Here is a 25,283-nt window from a genome sequence, read left to right on the forward strand (position 1 = left end):
TAGTAGTATTATCATTAGTAATATTATCTTCTGTAGTGTTATCATTAGTAGTGTTATCATTAGTAGTATAATCATTAGTAGTATAGTTGTTGATTAGGTCACCATATATGACTGGGTTAAAAGGGTCTTTTGGACTTTCCTCCTGCTTTATAAATGAACTGGTTCAGTTACTTTCCTCTCTTCTGTCTAGTTCAGAAACTCCTAACCTCTTATCTCCTCTCTCTTTTCCCTCCTGTTTTCTCTCCCCATTCTCCCCCTTCTCCTATCACCCCCTCGTTTCCCTTTTTCACCATCATCCCTTGCTTCTTCTCTCTCCTCTCCCTCTCCTCCCTCTTTCTCCATCTTCTCCAGTCCATGAAGCTTGCAATCTAGTGCCCATGGATCCCAATGGTCTCTCTGACCCCTATGTGAAGCTCAAACTCATCCCTGACCCAAAGAGTGACACCAAGCAGAAGACCAAGACCATCAAGTGTAACCTGAACCCTACCTGGGATGAAACCTTCAAATTGTATGTTCCAGTTACTTTGCTCTTCATAATATCTTTGTGAAAAAAGCTCCTGTAGTTGACTGTTTAAAAAAGCTCCTATAGTTGACTGTTTAAAAAAGCTCCTGTAGTTGACTGTTTAAAAAAGCTCCTGTAGTTGACTGTTTAAAAAACTCTTGTAGTTTACTGTTTAAAAAACTCCTGTAGTTGACTGTTTAAAAACTATTGTAGTTGACTGTTTAAAAAACTCCTGTAGTTGACTGTTTAAAAAACTCCTGTAGTTGACTGTTTAAAAAACTCCTGTAGTTGACTGTTTACAAAACTCCTGTAGTTAACTGTTTAAAAAACTCCTGTAGTTGACTATGTTTAAAAAGCTTCTGTAGATGATTATCTGATTAAAAAGCTTCAAATGTTCAACCTGTGTTGAAGAGATGAAACCTTTATGTGGTGAGATATATGGTATAATGTTCTCTTCTACTGCAGTACTCTATAGGAGTCTGATAATGTTCTCCTCCACTGCAGTACTCTATAAGAGTCTGATAATGTTCTCCTCCACTGCAGTTCTCTATAAGAGTCTGATCATGTTCTCTACTGCAGTACTCTATAGGAGTCTGATAATGTTCTCTACTGCAATACTCTATAAGAGTCTGATAATGTTCTCCTCTCCTGCAGTACTCTGTAGGAGTCTGATAATGTTCTCCTCTCCTGCAGTTCTCTGAAGGACTCAGATAAGGACCGTCGTCTGTCTGTGGAGATCTGGGACTGGGATTTGACCAGCCGGAACGACTTCATGGGAGCGCTGTCCTTCGGCATCTCAGAACTCCAGAAACAAGGAGTGGATGGATGGTGAGACGGAGGGAGGGAGGCATGAAGGGCGGAAGAGCCAACATATGTGTTTCTCTTGTATATCTACTCATCCTAATCCTAACCCTAAACTTAACCACCTAAACCCATCTCTTAACCCCAAACACTCAAGCCAAAGCAGAGCCTTTTTTTTAAATGGAAAAATGTCCCCTCTTATTGAATTCCCATGGATTGACCATAATTCGTGGACATTTCACTTCCCGTTCATTTAGTAAAACCTGTACACACACAGACTCTCTATTTTTCTCTCACTTTTTTCGCTGACACAACCATGTCAAGAGTTTTAATGAGATGCCAGCGTTTGAGGTGGAGTAGGAGAGATGCCATTAAATATCAGATAGTGTGTGTGTGTGTGTGTCTGGCTGTTCCATCTGTGCAGAGCTACAAAGCATTCTGCATTCTGGCTTCTAAAACCATAGAAATGTAATGAATAGAACAGGTTCCCCATTAAAAACTTGATGAGCTAGCGGTTCCAAGACCATTCTATTCATTATATTTCTATGTCTGAAACACTCAGCAGGACCCAACAGCAGAACACATGAGGAGAGGGAACTGGAGATAAAGAGAAAAAAGAACTTGAGGTAAAATGAAGAGACAGAGAGGAGAGGAGTGGAGAGATGATTGGGTGAGAACAGTAGAGGAGAGAGGGAGAGAGGAGATATGAAAGTAATAGGGACAGGAACGAGGTAGAGGAGAGAGGGAGAGGAGGGGGTGTGAGGGAGAATATGACGGAGAGAATGAAAGGAATGACAGAAAATGAAAGTAGAGGATGATAGGAGACAGCAAGAGGACGATAGATGAGAGGAAGATAGATGAGAGGAAGAAGATGAGAGGAAAGATGTAGAGGGTAGTGGATGAGAGGAGAAGGTGAGAGGAACAAGGAAGAGTGTATCGTATGAGAGGAGCGGATGAGATGAAAGAGGAAGAGGTTAGCGGATGAGAGGATAGGATGAGATGAAAGAGGAAGAGGGTAGCGGATGAGAGGAGAGAGGATGAGATGAAAGCGGAAGAGGGTAGTGGATGAGAGAGGATGAGAGGAGAGCAAACAAGAATAAAGATCACAGTATCTGTTATATCAGCGTTATATCAGCATCATAACCGTGTCATACCAGCGCCATATCAGTGATATAACAGCATCATATCAGCACCCTACCAGCGTCATAACAATTACATAACAGGGTCATATCAGTGTCATAGCCACATAAGTTCAGTTTCTTAAATAGTGTCTTATCAGCGGTGGTAGGCTGACTGAAATCTGAACCCATACTAGGTTAATTATAAGCATTTACTGCAGTGAAATAATTGACCGTAACATTATGACCACTGACAGGTGAAGTGAATAACACTGATAATCTCGTTATCATGGCACCTGTCAGGGGGTGGGATTTATTAAAGTTGATGTGTTAGAAGCAGGAGAAACGGGCAAGGGTAAGGATCTGAGCGACTTTGACAAGGGCCAAATTGTGATGGCTAGACGACTGGGTCAGAGCATCTCCAAAACTGCAGCCCTTGTGGGGTGTTCCCGGTCTGCAGGGGTCAGTACCTATCAAAAGTGGTCCAAGGAAGGAGAAGCAGGGAACCAGCGACAGGGTCATGGGTGGCCAAGGTTCACTGATGCATGTGGGGATTGAAGGCTGGCCCGTGTGGTCCGATCCAACAGATGAGCTACTGCAGCTCAGATTGCTGACAGAGTTAATGCTGGTACTGATAGAAAGGTGTCAGAACACACAGTGCATCACAGTTTGTTGTGTATGGGGCTGCGTAGCTGCAGACCAGTCAGGGTGCCCATGCTGACCCCTGTCCACTGCCAAAAGCGCCTTCAATGGGCATCAGAACTGGACCACGGAGCAATGGAAGAAGGTGGCCTGGTCTGATGAATCACATTGCCTTTTACATCACGTGGATGGCTGGGTGCATCACTTACCTGGAGAACACATGGCACCAGGATGCACTATGGGAAGGAGGCAAGCCGGCGGAGGCATTGTGATGGTTTGGGTAATGTTCTGCTGGGAAACCTTGGGTCCTGCCATTCATGTGGATGTTACTTTGACATGTACCACCTACCTGAGCATTGTTGCAGACCATGTGCACCCTTTCATGGCAACAGTATTCCCTGAAGGCATTGGCCACTTTCAGCAGGATAATGTGCCCTGCCACAAAGCAAAAATGGTTCAGGAATGGTTTGAGGAACACAACAACGAGATCAAGGTGTTGACTTGGCCTACAAATTCCCCAGATCTCAATCCAATCAAGCATCTGTGGGATGTGCTGGACAAATTAATCCAATCCATGGAGACCCCACCACACAATTTACAGGACCTAATGGATCTGCTGCTAACGTCTTGGTGCCAGATACTACAGCACACCTTCAGAGGTCTAGTGGAGTCCATGCCTCGACGGGTCAGGGCTGATTTGGCAGCAAAATGGGGACCTATATAATATTAGGCAGGTGGTCATAATGTTATGGCTGATCAGTATATTTTATGGCTGTAATTTCTCATACTAGTCCTTTTGTTAGACATCCCTTGAATAATTTTCCTTCTCCCCCCTCCATGTCTCCCCCCTCTCCCCCCTCCATGTCTCCCCCCTCCATGTCTCCCCCCTCTCCCCCCTCCATGTCTCCCCCCTCTCCCCCCTCCATGTCTCCCCCCTCTCCCCCCTCCATGTCTCCCCCCTCTCTCCCCTCCATGTCTCCCCCCTCCATGTCTCCCCCCTCTCTCCCCTCCATGTCTTCCCCCTCTCTCCCCTCCATGTCTTCCCCCTCTCTCCCCTCTCTCTGTCTTCCCCCCTCTCTCCCCCCTCCATGTCTCCCCCCTCTCTCCCCTTCATGTCTTCCCCCGCTCTCCCCTCCATGTCTTCCCCCTCTCTCCCCCCTCCATGTCTCCCCCCTCTCTCCCCTCTCTCTGTCTCCCCCGTCCATGTCTCTCCCCTCCATGTCTTCCCCCTCTCTCCCCTCTCTCTGTCTTCCCCCCTCTCCATGTCTTCCCCCTCTCTCCCCCCTCCATGTCTCCCCCCTCTCTCCCCTCCATGTCTCCCTCCTCTCTCCCCCCTCCATGTCTTCCCCCTCTCTCTCCCCCCTCCATGTCCTCCCTCTTTCTCCCCTCACTCCCTCCTCAGGTTTAAGCTGTTGTCCCAGGAGGAAGGGGAGTACTTCAACGTCCCTGTTCCCCCTGAGGGAGAGGAGGGCAATGAAGAGCTACGACAGAAGTTTGAGGTGTGTGTGTTGTGTGTGTGGTATGTGTTGTGTGTATGTATGTTGTGTGTTTGTGTTGTGTCTATGTGTGTGTGTGTGTGTGTCAGACACTCTCTATGGGTGAGCTCTTAGCAGTTGGCAGGCAGTCTTGAAATCCAGTCTGGCTGGCTGTGCAGTGTGTGTGTGTATGTGTGTGTGTGTATGTTGTGTGGTGTTCGTGTGTGTCTTTGTTTGTGTGTTGGTTGGCCTCACTCATTAACACATTTGACAGAGTAGTGAGGGAGCACCTTCTACCCTCCTCCTGCCTCCCTCGACCTCTCTCTCCCTTCTACTTTCCTCACCTCTCCTCCCCTCTTCTCCTCTCTCCTCTCTCCTCTCTCCTCTCTCCTCTCTCCTTCTCTTCTTCTCTCCTCTCTCCTCTCCTCTCTCCTTCTCTCCTCTCTCCTTCTCTCCTCTCTCCTGTCTTTTTCCTCTCTTAGTCTCACTGTATGTCCGGGTAGTCAAGGTCACAGTGAAACTGTTTCTACAGACACTGTCTCTTGAGGCAAGATATCAGACACACACACACACACACTCACACACACAAACACATACACACACACACATACACACACTGCCTACAGGACTAAGCTGTCTTCTGAAAGGGAGAAGGTAGAAGACATGTGACAAGACCCTCACATAATCTATCCTTCTCTCTCACCCACCATCTTTATCTTCTGTCTCTCACCCTCCCTGTCTCTCTCACATACCCTCCCCCTCTCTCCCTGCCTCTCCCTTTCTCACCCTCGCCCTCCCTGTCTCTCTCACATACCCTCCCCCTCTCTCCCTGTCTCTCTCTCTCACAACCCCCCCCCCCCCCGCCTGTCTCTGTCAGAGGATGGTTTAGTCACAGGTAAAGTCATAAGTGGAGTTATTTTAGATTCCCTTTTCCAACATTTACTGTTCCAGAAGTTTTCTGTAAATTAGCATGGACTCTGTTGTGCTAGCTTGAAGGGTTTTGACTCCCTTGGGTTGCCAGGACAGAGAAGGGTTTTGACTGGGCTGAGTGGGACCTGCCCTATAGAGACCACAGGTGGCAGAACAAAAAGCTCAGGAAGGAATGTAGTGTTTGAGCATTGCCTGCAGGTCGGGAGTGGTTGGATGTGAGCTTCAGCTGGAAGTCAGTGGATTGAGAGGAGGAGCAGAGTGACTGGGGACAGCAGGCGGGCCACTGCATTCTGGGTAGGTGGCAGGGATTAGGCAGCACACCCCGGGAGTCCCACCAACAGTGAGCTGCAGTTGTCCAGACCTGAGATAAGTGCCTGGATTAGTTCCGGCATCACTTCCTGTGTGAGGTAAGGTCGTACTCTATGACTGTTGTACAGCATTGCAGGACGGCTCACTTCACGTTTGAGAATTATAGGGTGTCATCCAGAGTCAGGCCAAGGTCATTTGCAATCTAGAACTGTAGAGATATCAGTGGTGATGGACATGGTCAGGTCTAAGAGTGGATAGGCTCAGGAGGAAGAGCCGCTCTGTCTTGTTGAGGTTGATCATAAGGTGATGGTCTGACATCCAGGCAGAGATGTTAATAGAATCTACTAGATACTAAACAGGTAAACCAGGTGTAGACATTTAATTGAGATGATTGAGACTTGTGTGTGTGTGTGTGTTTTTGTGTTTGTGTTTGTGCATGGGTTTGGGTGTGTGTTTTTGTGTTTGTGTTTGTGCATGGGTTTGGGTGTGTGTTTTTGTGTTTGTGTTTGTGCATGGGTTTGGGTGTGTGTTTTTGGTTGTTGCTAGCCCATCCACTGAAGTGGTTTTAGATGTGGATTATAGAGCTGAACATATAAATACAATTACAGTTCTGTGTCTGAATCTAATTATGTCATTAATGATGTAACTTCCTGTTTCTTGGGGATAGAGGGCTAAGATTGGTCCGAGCACCAGGAACAGGGAGGCATCTGCCTCTGCAGCCAAGTTTGACTCCAATGGCAACCGAGACCGCATGAAGCTGTCGGACTTCAACTTCCTCATGGTGCTAGGAAAGGGCAGCTTCGGCAAGGTAACTAGGAGTGTGTGTATGTATGTGCTTGTTTGTGTGTGTGTGTGTGTGTTGGTCTGTGTGTCTATGTGTGTTGGTGAACCCGTCAACCAGTTTTAGAAACGTTTCATCCCACTTAATAAAAACTAAAAACATTGTAAAACACTTTTTCATGCTTTGACAAAGTAATTGGTGAAGATTTCTATTTAATTAATTAATCAATCAATCATATTTATTCATAATGCCCTTTTTACATCAGCAGTTGACACAAAGTGCTGTTTTATCTTGTTTTAATTGTAGACAATTTTGGTTCATCCAGGTATTTATGTGCTCTGGAGTGACACAGTGAGTCTATTGAGCTGTTGTCATACGGTTTGAGAGCCATATATATTTGAGTATCATCGGCATAGCTGTGGTAGTTAATGTTGTTGTTTGGTTGAATTTGGCCCAGAGGTAGAATATAGAGATTGAACAGAAGCGGTCTGAGAACTGATCCCTGTGGAACTCCACATGTCATAGCCGCCCTATCAGATTCATGATTTCCAATGGTGACAAAGTAACTCCAGCCATCTAGATAAGATCTGATCATATTAAGGACTGACCTGGAGAGTCCTACCCAATTTTCCAGCCTGTCCAGAAGTGTTCTATTATCTACAGTGTCAAATGCAAAACTGAGATCTAATAGAGTCAGAACTGTTATTTTATCCGAATCTGTATTCCGCCGTTTATCATTTAAAACTTTTATCAGAGCTGTTTCAGTACTGTGGTAAGGTCGGAAGCCTGACTGAAATTTGTCTAAGAGACTGCTTTTTCAATCAACTCAGCAAAATTGATTGAAGACTGTAATGAATGCACTCGGAGAACAGAGAGGTAGTTGGACCCAAGCACAAAGCACAGGATGCGTTGAATAACAACAAAAAGTCAGAGGAGTAGGCTGGTACATAACCGATGGGCAGGCAGAAGGTCGGTACACAAGAGTCGGAATGAGCGGAGCAGAAGTACCAAAGGGATGGTCAGAAAAACGATGGTCAGAAAAACGCAGGCACAGGTAGTCAGAATGTCTACAACAAGGAAAACACAGGCTTAGTAATGATGCACACAAGACAAACAACACCTCATAACAGAAATGAGACACAGACCAGAACTAAATAGGGAACACAGAACAAACACAGGTGGTTAGAATTCAGGTGATTGCGACCTGAGGGGAGTGCTATGTTCAAGGGCACCCTGGCATTTTCCATGTGATTGCGACCTGAGGCCAGAGTTGCGTTCACGGGCATCATGGCATTTTCTAAGGCCAGAACCAGAGAACGAATCACAAAGACAACCTTTTCAGTGATCTTGGCTATAAAAGGGAGATTTGATACAGGTTTATAGTTGTTCATTATACAGGTGCTGGTCATAAAATTTGAATATCATCAAAAAGTTTATTTATTTCAGTAATTCCATTCAAAAAGTGAAACTTGTATAATGTATACATTCTTTCCACACAGACTGATAAGTGTTTTTTCTCTTAATTTTGATGATTATAACTGACAACTAATGAAAACCCCAAATTCAGTATCTCAGAAAATTTGAATATTGTGAAAAGGTGCAATATCGATGTAACGCTTCTGTTGTGGTGTAGTGTTGGCAAGGGAACCAGGCGCAGGCATTTATCTCGTTCGTGGGTTTTAATGAAAACAAACAAACAAACCGAACACGAACGGAAAACAATACTAAGGACAGAATGAAAAGAAAGTGCGCAACAACGCGACTTAACAACTAACATTCAAACAGTACATCAAACAACACTCACCGGCATACGAATAGACATAACAGCAACAATGATCCACAATGTGGGGAGCAGAGGGGAAACATTTAAACACATACAAACGATACAAATTGAGACCTGGTGTGAAAGATTGGAGACATGTGACAGTCCGGGATGTGTTCGTGTGATATGGGAACTTGAGAATATATTGCACGGTGGCGCTGCTGCTCACCGCACCATGACAATTGAAGACACCTGGTGCCACACTCTAATCAGCTAATTCACCCAAAACACCTGCAAAGGCCTTTAAATGGTCACTCAGTCTAGTTCTGTTGGCTACACAATCATGGGGAAGACTGCTGACTTGACAGCTGTCCAAAAGACGACCATTGACACCTTGCACAAGGAGGGCAAGACACAAAAGGTCATAGCTAAAGAGGCTGGCTGTTCACAGAGCTCTGTGTCCAAGCACATTAATAGAGAGGCGAAGGGAAGGAAAAGATGTGGTAGAAAAAAGTGTACAAGCAATAGGGATAACCGCACCCTGGAGAGGATTGTGAAACAAAACCCATTCAAAAATGTGGGGGAGATTCACAAAGAGTGGACTTCAGCTGGAGTCAGTTCTTCAAGAACCACCACGCACAGACGTATGCAAGACATGGGTTTCAGCTATCGCATTCCTTGTGTCAAGCTACTCCTGAACAAGACACAGCGTCAGAAGCATCTCGCCTGGGCTAAATACAAAAAGGACTGGACTGCTGCTGAGTTATGTTCTCTGATGAAAGTAATTTTTGCATTTCCTTTGGAAATCAAGGTCCCAGAGTCTAGAGGGAGAGAGGAGAGGCACAGAATCCACATTGCTTGAAGTCCAGTGTAAAGTTTCTAAAGTCAGGGATGGTTTGGGGTGCCATGTCATCTGCTGGTGTTGGTCCACTGTGTTTTCTGAGGTCCAAGGTCAACACAGCCATCTACCAGGAAGTTTTAGAGCACTTCATGCTTCCTGCTGCTGACCTACTTTATGGAAATGCAGATTTCATTTTCCAACAGGACTTGGCACCTGCACACAGTGCCAAAGCTACCAGTACCTGGTTTAAGGACCATGGTATCCCTGTTCTTAATTGGCCAGCAAACTCACCCGACCTTAACCCTATAGAAAATCTATGGGGTATTGTGAGGAGGAAGATGCGAGACCCAACAATGCAGAAGAGCTGAATGCCACTATCAGAGCAACCTGGACACCTGAGCAGTGCCACAGACTGATCGACTCCATGCCACACCGCATTGCTGCCGTAATTCAGGCAAAAGGAGCCCCAACTAAGTATTGAGTGCTGTACATGCTCATACTTTTCATGTTCATACTTTTCTGTTGGCCAACATTTCAAAAAAAAAAAAATTTGTATTGGTCTTAAGTAATATTCAAATTTTCTGAGATACTGAATTTGGGGTTTTCATTAGTTGTCAGTTATAATCATCAAAATTAAAAGAAAAACACACTTGAAATATATCAGTCTGTGTGGAATGAATGTATACATTATACAAGTTTCACTTTTTGATTGGAATTACTGAAATTAATCAACTTTTTGATGATATTCTAATTTTATGACCAGCACCTATAGATGCATCCAGTGTTCTCTTTTTTTAGGGGCTCAATGGCAGCTGTTTTTAGAGACGTTGGGAAAATGCCTGATTGCAGAGAGCTATTAACTATTTATTAACCATTGTTATAGAGTTAAAAATAGTTTAAAAAAAGTCTGATTGCAGTGTGTCGAGACAACATGTGGAAGCTTTAAGATGTCGAACTGTTTCTAGGGATTTTTGATCAACTGTATTAAAATGCGACATAATAACCAAGTTATGTCTTGGTGGTCGTGGTGACGGTACAGAGTCCTTGTTAGACTGTGTAGTTCTGATTGTCCGTCTAATACTTTAAATTTATTCAGAAACACACAAATTCATTACATTTCACAGTGGACATGAGTTCTGATGCTAACTGCTTTAGGGTAAAACATTGATCCTGTATATAAATAATTTCAATTAAAAAATAAATTATATTGTCCGGCCCTGGTTCATTAGAATCATAATACACACACATAATACACACACACTCACACACAATACACACACAAAATAAATACACATAATACACTCACATAATACATCCACGCATTACACACTCACACAATATACACACATAACACCAGTGACGCCGACAGGCCTAGGGTGGCCCATTTGGTTAGCTTAAATATAATTATATATAATTAATAAACAGTTACTGTTATTATCTAGTACAATCGAGAAAAGTTACACAGTTATTAAACAGAAGAATTGTATTGATGAAGCGATTCATGTTTTTTTTTGCAGTTTTTTTGTATACAGTGTTATGATTAAAAAAATATATATAAAAAAATGTATCCTACCTACAGCCAATCAGAGTGATACCCTAACACCTATAGCCAATCAGAGTGATACCCTAACACCTATAGCCAATCAGAGTGATACCCTAACACTTATAGCCAATCAGAGTGATACCCTAACACCAGCTCCAACCCCATAGTAATGGGAAGTTTGACTCTTTCTGCTGACTTGGATCTTGTCAAGTCGTTCAGTAAAAAGTTTGAATCTTTTTAGTCATTTCGTTCATTTGAGTCAGTAATGCCTACCATATGTCCAATTATAGTTATAACAAAACAACCGTTCAATTGAACGATAAAACTGAACAAGTCAGTCTTTCACAAGTCTTTTTTACTTAGATACAAGCTCTGTGCTTGTTTTCATCTGTGTTTTTCATGGCATCAGTAATCAACTAACTATATTAATTATTATGGTCTGCGTTCAATTATCAGTTATAAACATGTCTTCATGATGTTCCTGCCTTGATCTATTTTTCTCTCCGAATGCACATAGAAGTTGATCAGAGAACTGAGTTGGAGGACCGGGTATCAAGCAACTGATCATTTTGTAGATATCCGCTGTCAAATGTTCGAATTAATCAATTGAATGATTCACTAGAAAAAGAACTTGTGAGTCCCAAGTCACTAAAAAGATTAATTCAAAACGAAATAATCATTCACGGACTGCACATCACTACAACCCAACTTTGTTAAAGCTGCACTAGGTAGGATTTCTTCAGTAAAAAATAAATACATTTATTATTTATTATTTTTGGGGCATGCTGCTACTTCCCAGACAGTTCTGTTCCAGCAATCCCGTTCCAGCCAATCACCTTCTGCGAGGCCATCTTTCTCCCTGGCTTATTTTGTGAATGTGCATTTTACCTGCATGATATACAGCTCCGGAAAAAATTAAGAGATACACTCACCTAAAGGATTATTAGGAACACCTGTTCAATTTCTCATTAATGCAATTAACTAATCAACCAACCACATGGCAGTTGCTTCAATGCATTTAAGGGTGTGGTCCTGGTCAAGACAATCTCCTGAACTCCAAACTGAATGTCAGAATGGGAAAGAAGCAATTTTGAGCGTGGCATGGTTGTTGGTGCCAGACAGGCGTGTCTGATTATTTCACAATCTGCTCAGTTACTGGGATTTTCACGCGCAACCATTTCTAGGGTTTACAAAGAAAGGTGTGAAAAGGGAAAAACATCCAGTATGCGGCAGTCCTGTGGGAGAAAATGCCTTGTTGATGCTAGAGGTCAGAGGAGAATGGGCCGACTGATTCAAGCTGATGGAAGAGCCACTTTGACTGAAATAACCACTCGTTACAACCGAGGTATGCAGCAAAGCATTTGTGAAGCCACAACACGCACAAGCTTGAAGCGGATGGGCTACAACAGCAGAAGACCCCACCGGGTACCACTCATCTCCACTACAAATAGGAAAAAGAGGCTACAATTTGCACAAGCTCACCAAAATTGGACAGTTGAAGACTGGAAGAATGTTGCCTTGTCTGATGAGTCTGGATTTCTGTTGAGACATTCAGATGGTAGAGTCAGAATTTGGCGTAAACAGAATGAGAGCATGGATCCATCATGCCTTGTTACCACTGTGCAGGCTGGTGGTGGTGGTGTAATGATGTGGGGGATGTTTTCTTGGCACACTTTAGGCCCCTTAGTGCCAATTGGGCATCCTTTAAATGCCACGGCCTACCTGAGCATTGTTTCTGACTAAGTCCATCCCTTTATGACCACCATGTACCCATCCTCTGATGGGTACTTCCAGCAGGATAATGCACCATGTCACAAAGCTCGAATCATTTCAAATTGGTTTCTTGAACATGACAATGAGTTCACTGTACTGAAATGGCCCCCACAGTCACCAGATCTCAACCCAATAGAGCATCTTTGGGATGTGGTGGATCGGGAGCTTCGTGCCCTGGATGTGCATCCCACAAATCTCCATCAACTGCAAGATACTATCCTATCAATATGGGCCAACATTTATAAAGAATGCTTTCAGCACCTTGTTGAATCAATGCCACGTAGAATTAAGGCAGTTCTGAAGGCGAAAGGGGGTCAAACACAGTATTAGTATGGTGTTCCTAATAATCCTTTAGGTGAGTGTATATCAAAAGAACACCATAACCAGTGAGCAAAAAATGTCAGCTAGAGACCAGGACTACAAACGGTCAATTCCTCCCTTGTCTACTACAGCATGCACTACGAAAACCACAAAGAGGTGATAGAAGACTTTGCTACAGACCACGTCTGTAGCTAGCTACCAGGAACCCTGAGCTAACTTTAGGAAGGCTAAGAGAAATGTTGAACTCTGAGTTAGCGCTTTCTTTTGGAACAGGTAGTTCCATTTTTTTATTAGGAACAACATTCTCTATCGGGTATTGGTGCAGAACCGCTTTCTGACCGGTGAGTAATTGCAAAATGCTGTAATTGTTTTTTTTCCCTCCTGCGTCTCCTCCTCTCCTCTCATTGCCTCCTCCATTTCCTCCTGCTTCTCCTCTTTATTTATTCTGCCATCAGGTAATAATCTCCCCACTGACAAGAACACCACATTACTGGTACCAAAACAGAGAGAGGGATAGAGAGAGAGAGGAAGAGGGATGGAGAGAGAGGTGGGGGAGAGAGAGAGATGAATAGGGATGGAGAGAGAGGTGGGGGAGAGAGAGAGAGGAAGAGGGATGGAGAGAGAGGTGGGGGAGAGAGAGAGATGAAGAGGGATGGAGAGAGTGGTGGGGGAGAGAGAGAGAGGAAGAGGGATGGAGAGAGAGGTGGGAGAGAGAGAGAGATGAAGAGGGATGGAGAGAGAGGTGGGGGAGAGAGAGAGAGGAAGAGGGATGGAGAGAGAGGTGGGGGAGAGAGAGAGAGGAAGAGGGATGGAGAGAGAGGTGGGGGAGAGAGAGAGGGAGGGATGGAGAGAGAGGTGGGGGAGAGAGAGAGAGGAAGAGGGATGGAGAGAGAGGTGGGGGAGAGAGAGAGGGGAAGAGGGATGGAGAGAGAGGTGGGGGAGAGAGAGGGAGGAAGAGGGATGGAGAGAGAGGTGGGGGAGAGAGAGAGAGGGAGGGATGGAGAGAGAGGTGGGGGAGAGAGAGAGGGAGGGATGGAGAGAGGCAAAGAGAGGAAGAGGAATGGAGAGAGAGGTGGGGGAGAGAGAGAGAGAGAGAGGGATGGAGAGAGGATGAAGGGAAAGATGGATTAAAGACAGAGTGGGATGAGAGGGGAGGAGGGGGAGGGATGGAAAGTGGTGGTGGAGCGAATCAGGGAGAGAGAGGCATGGAGAGGGAAGGAGAGAGAGAGGCAAGGAGGGAGAGATGGGAATGAAGAGAGAGCATGATGGGGAGAGACAGAGGGATGAGGAGAGATAGAGGGATGGAGGAAGATAGAGGGATGAGAAAAAGGTACAGAATAGAAGGCACCATTGTTCTCTTCAGTTCCTGCTGCCAGCTGTTCCCATGGCAACGTAGATTTAAGCTGTATGGAACCTCTGCACTGATCATTACTGCAGTTAGTTAGACCACACCCCTTCATACAATATACATAACACCATACAACTACATACATAACACCATACAACGACATACATAACACCATACAACTACATACATAACACCATACAACTACATACATAACACCATACAACTACATACATAACACCATACAACGACATACATAACACCATACAACTACATACATAACACCATGCCCCTTCATACATAACACCATACAACTACATACATAACACCATACAACTACATACATAACACCATACAACTACATACATAACACCATACAACTACATAGATGACACCATACAACTATATAGATGACACCATACAACTGCATACATAACACCATGCCCCTTCATAAATAACACCATTCAACTACATACATAACACCATACAACTACATACATAACACCATTCAACTACATACATAACACCATTCAACTACATACATAACACCATACAGCTACATACATAACACCATACAACTACATACATAACACCGTAGGAAATACACTCTTTCATATAGTGGTCTCTTTCATTAATCACATACCCTTCGAAAATCAAGGGAGTGAATTCTACTTTATTGAAAGTATTGCAGTAAGTTTTCCCTCTTGGGAAATCTCATTGTAAAGATGGTTGCTAGCGGTTATAGGCATTGAAGGTCGTGTCTACCCAACAGGGATCACATTTCCACAAGAACCCCAAAGAACCCCAATGCCAATGGTCAATGTAACATCTCACATTCCTGAGGTTGCCAGAGCTTCAACTTCATACATAACACCACACCCCACACCCGCGACGTAATGCTGTAATGTCTTTGTCTGCAGGACGGGGAGAGACCCAGGGAACAGACACACAAGTGTTCAAGGCACTGGAGGGCATTTTAATTACAGAAAGGAAGTGGAGAAATGATGTAAACCAAAATGCAAACCCCTCTGGAGGTGTGGGTGCTGGCGGACGATGCGCCCCTCTTTCCCTCCGTCTTTCTGGTCTTTTGGCTGCCTCGTCACTGGGGCAACGAGGGCAGCTAGCCTCAGGGTTGCTCTTCTCTCTTTGCAGCTTTGACTTCTTCTGCTTCTTCTCCTTGCCTGGGCCCAGAGCTGATCCTCCAGGGCCTTAATATGTAGCCACCCTGATGGGAGGCAGATGTTTAGGGGAGGGACTGTCCCAGCTAGATGCCCCAGGAATGTTCCGGGCACCTGCCGGCATTTTCCCTTGGGGGCGTTGGTGCGATGCTGATGTGGGCAATCGCGCATTCACGCCACATATGATATGCATGAAGCCACTTTTTTAGACGGTTATGCATTTTCAACCCAATGCAGTTCTGGCTTGGCTTCTTAATGGTTATTTAAGGATTGTGGAACTGTCATGGTATCAAAGTCAGTCAAAGTATTTTATTCATCAAATGTACCGATTAAGATAGCGTCATTCTGAAATTCTTGTATCATGGCAGACGACATCTCCACAGTAGGCATTAAGAAATATATGAAGTAAAAATACAAAATCTACATAACAATAGAGACAAGCAGAGACATTCCAGAGAATGTAGACATGGGAATATGGACAGGATGAACAGATATTTAAAATGTAATGAACATAAGTGTAGTGCCTATAAATGGATACTTTAAAATGTGCTAATGTACATTAAATGTACATAGAAAGTGACCAGAGCTTATGAAATGTTCATGTAATCAATAGATAATTGAATCTTGATGGTTATGTTATGGGTACAGAGTGGTCATCCTGCATTATTTTAATAGTTATGGCAATGTTATGGAATGGTTGTATGGAGGTAGATTTCCATCAAAATGTTGTCAAATCACAAATATATATATATATATATATATATATATATATATATATAGTGGGTCACAAATATATAATGCAACTGTCAAATAAAAACAAGTATTTGATACACTGCCGATTTTGCAGGTTTTCCCACTTACAAAGCATGTAGAAGTCAGTAATTTTTATCATAGGTACTCTTCATCTGTGAGTGATGGAATCTAAAACAAAAATCCAGAAAATCACATTGTATGATTTTTAAGTAAATAATTTGCATTTTATTGCATGACATAAGTATTTGATACATCAGAAAAGCAGAACTTAATATTTGGTACAGAAACCTTTGTTTGCAATTAAAGAGATCATACGTTTCCTGTAGTTCTTGACCAGGTTTGCACACACTGCAGCAGGGATTTTGGCCCACTCCTCCACACAGGGGCAATACGAACTTTCAGCTCCCTCCAAAGATTTTCTATTGGGTTCAGGTCTGGAGACTGGCTAGGACCTTGAGATGCTTCTTACGGAGCCACTCCTTATTTGCCCTGGCTGGGTGTTTCGGGTCGTTGTCATACTGGAAGATTCAGCCACGACCCATCTTCAATGGTCTTACTGAGGGAAGGAGGTTGTTGGCCAAGATCTCGCGATACATGGCCACATCCATCCTCCCCTCAATACGGTGCAGTCATCCTGGCCCCTGCAGAAAAGCATCCCCAAAGAATGATGTTTCCACCTCCATGCTTCACGGTTGGGATGGTGTTCTTGGGGTTGTACTCATCCTTCTTCTTCCTCCAAACACGGCGAGTGGAGTTTAGACCAAAAAGCTCTATTTTTGTCTAATCAGACCACATTCTCCCATTCCTCCTCTGGATCATCCAGATGGTCATTGGCAAACTTCAGACGGGCCTGGACAGGTGCTGGCTTGAGCAGGGGGACCTTGCGTGCGCTGCAGGATTTTAATCCATGATTGCGTGGTGTGTTACTAATGGTTTTCTTTGAGACTGTGGTCCAAGCTCTCTTCAGGTCATTGACCAGGTCCTGCCGTGTAGTTCTGGGCTGATCCCTCACCTTCCTCATGATCATTGATGCCCCATGAGGTGAAATCTTGCATGGAGCCCCAGACCGAGCGAGATTGACCGTCATCTTGAACTTCTTCCATTTTCTAATAATTGCGCCAACAGTTGTTGCCTTCTCACCAAGCTGCTTGCCTATTGTCCTGTAGCCCATCCCAGCCTTGTGCAGGTCTACAATTTTATCCCTGATGTCCTTTCACAGCTCTCTGGTCTTGGCCATTGTGGAGAGGTTGGAGTCTGTTTGATTGAGTGTGTGGACAGGTGTCTTTTATACAGGTAACAAGTTCAATCAGGTGCAGTTAATACAGGTAATGAGTGGAGAACAGGAGGGCTTCTTAATGAAAAACTAACAGGTCTGTGAGAGCCGGAATTCTTACTGGTTGGTAGGTGATCAAATACTTATGTCATGCAATAAAATGCTAATTAATTATTAAAAAAATCATACAATGTGATTTTCTGGATTTTTGTTTTAGATTCCGTCTCTCACAGTTGAAGTGTACCTATGATAAAAATGCCGATATATATATTTGTGACACACTACTTACAAGTTTACAACATTTTGATAGAAATCAATAGAAATTAAGACCAACAAACTCAATATATTTGGTTTTCATGAATGTGGACGATATAGAAATGTTTTACTTGTCCATCTGTAGAGATAGTAGATGTAGGAGCAGATGGTGTCCTCTCTGAAGATCAAGTTTTAGTGTTATTGTATATGCCTAGTCACACTGTCACCATGCAGACACACAACAGACTCTCTCACACACACACACACACACACACACACAAAAGCACTGAAATTAAAATATTTTCTTTAGTGTCTTCTGGAGTTTGTATACCTTAGAGAAAATCATTTCAGCATAGTTACTCACACACAACTCTCTGTTTGGTGGCTGAGATGTTGTAGCCAGGATATGTTCTTTGGTTGGTCCATCACGTCGTCACAGCAACAGAACATCATGCTGATGAGTGACTCTGCCAGCCCTCTGTGTTTCTGTGTCTCCTAGAGGCGCGATTGTGAACAGATGTTTTCCCAGATTTAAAGAGTATTTTTCTGAATTGCTTGACTGCTGCCAGTCTTTTCCTCCCTCTCCATCCCTCCCTCACTCTCCATCCCTCCCCCCTCCTTTCTGCTCCCTGTTCCTCTCCCCCTCCTTCCCTCTCCCCCCTCTCTCCCTGTATTCATCCCTCTCCATCCCTCCCTCCCCCTCCCTCCCTCTCCCTCTCCCCCTCCCTCTCCCCCTCCCTATCTCTCCCCCTCCCTCTCCTTCCCTTCATTCCTCTCCCCCTCCCTCCCTCTCCCTCCCCTCCCTTTATCCCACTCCCCCCTCCTTCCCTTTCTCTCCTCCTTTGTCTCTCCCTCCCCTCCCTCCTTTTCTCTCCTCCTTTGTCTCTCTCCCTCTCTCTGGATCCAACCCTCTAACCCTCATTCCCCTCTTTAGGTGATGTTAGCAGAATATAAGGGCAGAGATGAGCTGTATGCCATTAAGATCCTGAAGAAGGACGTGGTGATCCAGGACGATGATGTGGAGTGCACCATGGTGGAGAAGAGGGTCCTGGCCCTCCAAGGGAAACCTCCCTTCCTCACTCAGCTACACTCCTGCTTCCAGACCATGGTACGCACGCACACACACGCACACACGCACGCACACACACACACACACACACACACACACACACACATGTGCACCCACACACACACATGCACACACACGCACGCATACACACACACACATGCACGAACACACACACGTGCACACACGTGCACACACATGCACGCACACACACGCACGCACACACGTGCACACACGCACACATACGCGCACACACACGCACTTGCAATAAGATTAAAGCTAATTGTGGTGTTTGTTGATGTTTGTGTTGTTCTTTGTGTCTTAAGGGAGTCCAAGGTTGAATGTGGGAAAACATGGGGAACTGCATTTATGTTCATTAAAAATGTCTACATTTTCTATATGGAATCACGGTGGCAGACTTTTTTGTGAAGAAAGAGCATTTTCTAAGTAACATACATTTTTCAGTCTCCATCTTTCTATGTCTCCATCTTCCATCTTTTAGTCTCTATCATTCAGTCTCCATCTTTCTGTGTCCCTGTCAAACCCTGTGTCTTTTCCTTGTCTTTGAGGTTACCTTTGGCATTTCTGCATTAATAAAGGAATGCTTTTTGGAAATCATTAACGGAAAGGTTTTACATACACGCTGGAAAGGCTTGTGCAGTATCTCACAAAAGTGAGTACAATTTTTTTAAATATGTGATTATGTCTTTTCATGTGACAACACTGAAGAAATGACACTTTGCCACAATGTAAAGGAGTGAGTGTAAAGCTTGTATAACAGTGTACATTTACTGTCCCCTCAAAATAACTCAACACACAGCCATTAATGTCTAAACTGCTGGCAACAAAAGTGAGTACACCCCTAAGTGAAAATGTCCAAATTGGGACCAATTAGCCATTTTCCCTCCCCTGTGTCATGTGACTCATTAGTGTTACAAGGTCTCAGGTGTGAAAGGGGAGCAGTTGTGTTAAATTTGGTGTCATCGCTCTCCCACTCCCTCTTACTGGTCACGGCAAGTTCAACATAGCACCTAATGGCAAAAAACTCTCTGAGGATCTGAAAAAAATAACTGTTGCTCTACATAAAGATGGCCTAGGCTATAAGAAGATTGCCAAGACTCTGAAACTGTGCTGCAGCAAGGTGGCCAAGACCATACAGCAGTTTAACAGGACAGGTTCCACTCAGAACAGACCTCGCCCTGGTCGACCAAAGAAGTTGAGTGCATGTGCTCAGCGTCATATCCAGAGATTGTCTTTGGGAAATAGATGTATGAGTGCTGCCAGCATTGCTGCAGAGGTTGAAGGGGTGGGGGGGCAGCCTGTCAGTGCTCGGACCATATGCCACACACTGAATCAAATTGGTCTGCATGGCTGTCGTCCCAGAAGGAAGCCTCTTCTAAAGATGATACACAAGAAAGCCCACAAACAGTTTCCTGAAGACAAGCAGACTAAGGACATGGATTACTGGAACCATGTCCTGTAGTCTGATGAGACCAAGATTAACTTATTTGGTTCAGATGGTGTCAAGCATGTGTGGCGGCAACCATGTGAGGAGTAAAAAGACAAGTGTGTCTTGCCTACAGTTAAGCATGGTTGTGGAAGTGTCATGGTCTGGGGCTGCATGAGTGCTGCCGGCACTGGGGAGCTACAGTTCATTGAGGGAACCATGAATGCCAACATGTACTGTGACTTACTGAAGCAGAGCATGATCCCCTCCCTTCAGAGACTGGGCAGCAGGGCAGTATTCCAACATGATAACGACCCCAAACACACCTCCAAGACGACCACTGTCTTGCTAAAGAAGCTGAGGGTAAAGGTGATGGACTGGCCAAGCATGTCTCCAGACCTAAACCCTATTGAGCATCTGTGGGGCATCCTCAAATCGAAGGTGGAGGAGCGCAAGGTCTCTAACATCCACCAGCTCCACTGATGTCGTCATGGAGGAGTGGAAGAGAACTCCAGTGGCAACCTGTGAATCTCTGGTGAACTCCGTGCCCAAGAGGGTTAAGGCAGTGCTGGAAAATAATGGTGGCCACACAAAATATTTACACATCTCATCTTCATCCGCTGCAGCAGCTCCAGCAGTGGACCCCGTACTTCCCTTTCCCGAGCCACATTTGCCAGCTCTCACTGGGGGATCCCGAGGCGTTCCCAGGCCAGTGTCTAAATATAATCTCTCCACCTAGTCCTGGACCTACCCCGAGGTCTCCTCCCAGCTGGACGTGCCTGGAACACCTCCCTAGGGAGATGTCCTGGGGGCATCCTTACCAGATGCCCGAACCACCTCAACTGGCTCCTTTCGATGCAAAGGAGCAGCGGCTCTACTCCGAGTTCCTCACGGATGGCTGAGCTTCTCACCCTATCCTTAAGGGAGAAGCCAGCCACCCTTCTGAGAAAACCCATTTCATCCGCTTGTACTCGCAATCTAGTTCTTTCAGTCATGACCCAGCCTTCATGACCATAGGTGAGGGTAGGAACGAAAATTGACCGGTATATCGAGAACTTTGCCTTCCAGCTCAGCTCTCTTTTCGTCACAGCGGTGCCGTAAAGCGAATGCAATACCGCCCCCGCTGCTCCGATTCTCCGGACAATCTCCTAAAATATTGACACTTCTGGCCCAATTTGGACATTTTCACTTAGGGGTGTACTCACTTTTATTGCCAGCGGTTTAGACATTGATGGCTGTGTGTAGTGTTATTTTGAGGGGACAGCAAATGTTCACTGTTATACAAGCTGTACACTCACTACTTTACATTGTAGCAAAGTGTTGTTTCTTCAGTGTTGTCACATGAAAAGATATAATCAAATATTTGCTCATGTGTGAGGGGTGTACTCACTTTCGTGAGATACTGTATATTTTTTTTGATGTTGTCTGTCACAGATAAAAACTTTTTTTGCTTTTCTGAGATGATCGTTCTAAGCCAGGGTCTGACAGATGTGTTAGAAGATTTAGGTGTAGGCCTGCTTGGAGGAACCAGATGTAAATACTAGATTTCCAAGTTCAGTAGGGTGAGGCTGTGTGGTTCATTTATCTGAAAGTTGAAAAGAAGCTCAAGCAGCATCCTTTTCTCAGCCCACAACCCTGAAGAAATAAATCTGTATTCTTCTTGCCAATTTTATCTGGACACATTGTTTCTGCACAATGATGTTATATTGTGTTTTCCCTCAACACTGTTTCCATTGTACACAAGCTTGTCATACCAGAATTCATTCAAAAGTTTTTTGAACTCAACAAAGCATGAGAAGACCTTACTTTTGTTTTGTTTGTCAGTGAAGGTGTGCAGGGTTTATACATGGCCTGTTTTATGCCATTTTGGTAAGAAGCCAATTTAACATTTGCTCAGTATATTATTTTCCCTTAGGGACAGTTGGGGTCTGCTGTTGATGATACAGCAAGGAATTTTTCCAGGGTTGCTGCTCACACAACTCTCCGGTAGTTATAAGGGTCAGATTACCCGGTAGTTATTAGGGTCAGATACCTGGTAATTTTTTGGGTCAGATTCCCTGGTAGTTATTAGGGTCAGATTACCCTGTAGTTATTAGGGTCAGATTAACTGGTAGTTATTAGGGTCAGATTACTCTGTAGATATTAGGGTCAGATTACTCGGTAGTTATTAGGGTCAGATTCCCAGTACTTATTAGGGCCAGATTACTCTGTAGTTATTAGGGTCAGATTACCCTAATAACTGCCTGTCATTCTGTTTGGGGTTTTATATTGGCAGATGCCTGAGCTGGGGATGATGGTGAAGAGTTCATAGTATTCTATCATTACATTTGTTCATCTCTCTCTCTCTATTTCTGTGTCTTTGTCTGCATCTAGGACCGGTTGTATTTTGTAATGGAGTATATCAATGGAGGAGACCTCATGTATCAGATCCAACAGGTTGGCAAGTTCAAGGAGCCACACGCTGTGTGAGTACACACACACACACGTGCACACACACGCTTGCACGCACCCACACACACGTACCCACGCACACACAATCCTCAAGACACTGGTTGCCAATGTAGAGGTTTCTTCACACTGTTTTAACCTGAAACTTCTCAGGTTTTCACCAGTCCTTTGGGCCTTATGTGTTTTAGGGGTTGTTTTCTGATTGGATACTTTTTTGTACATCCTGGTCATCTTGTCATTTGGGACTATCATTCTCTTTCTCAGTCCATCTCATCGCACTTTCTACTACTCTGCCTCTCCTATTTCTTGTCTAACCCCCTTTTTTCTCTTTTTCTGTAGGTTCTATGCAGCTGAGATTGCAACTGGATTGTTCTTCCTTCATCTGAAAGGAATTATCTACAGGTTAGCAAGCAAGTTTATTTATATAGCATCATTCATACATCGAAGCAATTCAATGTGCTTTACAAAGAAAAATATATGAAAGTACAATAACATAAAAACAAATACTCAAATTAAAACATCAAAGCAAATGAATAGATCATAATAATAGAAAATACAATAAGAAAACATACACTCACCTAAAGGATTATTAGGAACACCTGTTAAATTTCTCATTGATGCAATTATCTAATCAACCAATCACATGGCAGTTGCTTCAATGCATTTAGGGGTGTGGTCCTGAACTCCAAACTGAATGTCAGAATGGGAACGAAAAGTGATTTAAGCAATTTTGAGCATGGCATGGTTGTTGGTGCCAGACGAGCCGGTCTGAGTATTTCACAATCTGCTCAGTTACTTGGATTTTCACGCACAACCATTTCTAGGATTTACAAAGAATGGTGTGAAAAGGGAAAAATATCCAGTATGTGGCAGTCCTGTGGGCGAAAATGCCTTGTTGATGCTAGAGGTCAGAGGAGAATGGGCCGACTGATTCAAGCTGATAGAAGAGCAACTTTGACTGAAATAACCACTCGTTACAACCGAGGTATGCAGCAAAGCATTTGTGAAGCCACAACACGCACAACCTTGAGGCGGATGGGCTACAACAGCAGAAGACCCCACCGGGTACCACTCATCTCCACTACAAATAGGAAAAAGAGGCTACAATTTGCACAAGCTCACCAAAATTGGACAGTTGAAGACTGGAAGAATGTTGCCTTGTCTGATGAGTCTCGATTTCTGTTGAGGCATTCAGATGGTAGAGTAAGAATTTGGCGTAAACAGAATGAGAACATGGATCCATCATACCTTGTTACCACTGTGCAGGCTGGTGGTGGTGGTGTAATGGTGTGGGGGATGTTTTCTTGGCGTACTTTAGGCCCCTTAGTGCCAATTGGGCATCGTTTAAATGCCACGGCCTACCTGAGCATTGTTTCTGACCATGTCCATCCCTTTATGACCACCATGTACCCATCCTCTGATGGGTACTTCCAGCAGGATAATGCACCAAAGCTCAAATAATTTCAAATTGGTTTCTTGAACATGACAATGCGTTCACTGTACTGAAATGGCCCCCACAGTCACCAGATCTCAACCCAATAGAGCATCTTTGGGATGTGGTGGAACGGGAGCTTCGTGCCCTGGATGTGCATCCCACAAATCTCCATCAACTGCAAGATGCTATCCTATCAATATGGGCCAACATTTCTAAAGAATGCTTTCAGCACCTTGTTGAATCAATGCCACGTAGAATTAAGGCAGTTCTGAAGGCGAAAGGGGGTCAAACACAGTATTAGTATGGTGTTCCTAATAATCCTTTGGGTGAGTGTACTTCAGTACCCAACTAATTTACACAGAACATGGTTCTTTGTGAAAGCAGGATATTTTTAGGGTGCTTAAATGTGACATCAGAGCTTGTGAATGCCTACTCTTGTCGCCGATCCCACATTCTAAATTGTGCAGATCTCTTGGCCCAATTCTGATATTGTTCCACTGATTTTTTTTTGTCCAATCAGATTTATCAGATCCTATAATTATTTTATGGTTGCTTATGTAAATGCAGCCCAAGTCTAGTCAGAAGAAGACACTGATCATATCCCCTTTCTGGCCTTTAGGATGACAGCGTCCTCCTTTCTATCACATCGTAACTCATTTTTCTTGTCTTAGTGTGCTGTTATTACTGGCCTTCATTGTCACTCTTCTGAAAGTCCTGCCACGGGCTCCATAAAAAGTGAACAGATCATTTTCAGACATTTTGATTAATCAACGAGACATAGTCCAGGAAATGTTGTAACCATACTTTGTTCAGCTCCATAATCATTTAGTGGAAAATGTACATGAATGTGATGAATGAAGCCCGGGGGTAGGAATGGATATTGGGCTCTGTTTACACAGGAAGACAAATTAGGATATATTCAACAGGGACCTGAAGCTGGACAATGTAATGTTGGATGCAGAGGGCCACATTAAGATAGTTGACTGTATTATATTCTACAGGGACCTGAAGCTGGACAACGTAATGTTGGATGCAGAGGGCCACATTAAGATAGCTGACTTCGGGATGTGTAAAGAGAACATGCTGGATGGAGTCACAACAAAGACGTTCTGCGGGACCCCAGACTACATCGCCCCGGAGGTAGGGCCTCTGTCTGTCTGTGGAGGTAGGGCCTCCGTCTGTCTCTCTGGAGGTAGGGTCTCTGTCTCTCTCTCTGGAGGTAGGGTTTTCATCTGTCTCTCTGGAGGTAGGGTCTCTGTCTCTCTCTCTGGAGGTAGGGTTTTCA

At 44.2% G+C, this 25,283-nt stretch overlaps 1 protein-coding gene across 2 annotated transcripts in view; it reads left to right on the forward strand.

The window, feature by feature from the left end:
* The window catches only part of prkcbb (protein kinase C, beta b), a 115,789-nt gene that overhangs the window by 53,613 nt on the left and 36,893 nt on the right, over positions 1-25,283 (forward strand). For both annotated transcript variants that reach the window (XM_029123188.2, XM_013136148.4), the window contains exons 6-13: positions 352-508; positions 1,196-1,330; positions 4,466-4,562; positions 6,445-6,585; positions 18,537-18,710; positions 22,489-22,580; positions 22,903-22,965; positions 25,000-25,138. In XM_029123188.2, the coding sequence (XP_028979021.1) occupies positions 352-508; positions 1,196-1,330; positions 4,466-4,562; positions 6,445-6,585; positions 18,537-18,710; positions 22,489-22,580; positions 22,903-22,965; positions 25,000-25,138 (998 nt within the window). The remainder of the gene's footprint in view (positions 1-351; positions 509-1,195; positions 1,331-4,465; positions 4,563-6,444; positions 6,586-18,536; positions 18,711-22,488; positions 22,581-22,902; positions 22,966-24,999; positions 25,139-25,283) is intronic.

This window comes from Esox lucius, chromosome 11, assembly GCF_011004845.1.
Source record: "Esox lucius isolate fEsoLuc1 chromosome 11, fEsoLuc1.pri, whole genome shotgun sequence".
Lineage (NCBI taxonomy): Eukaryota > Metazoa > Chordata > Actinopteri > Esociformes > Esocidae > Esox > Esox lucius.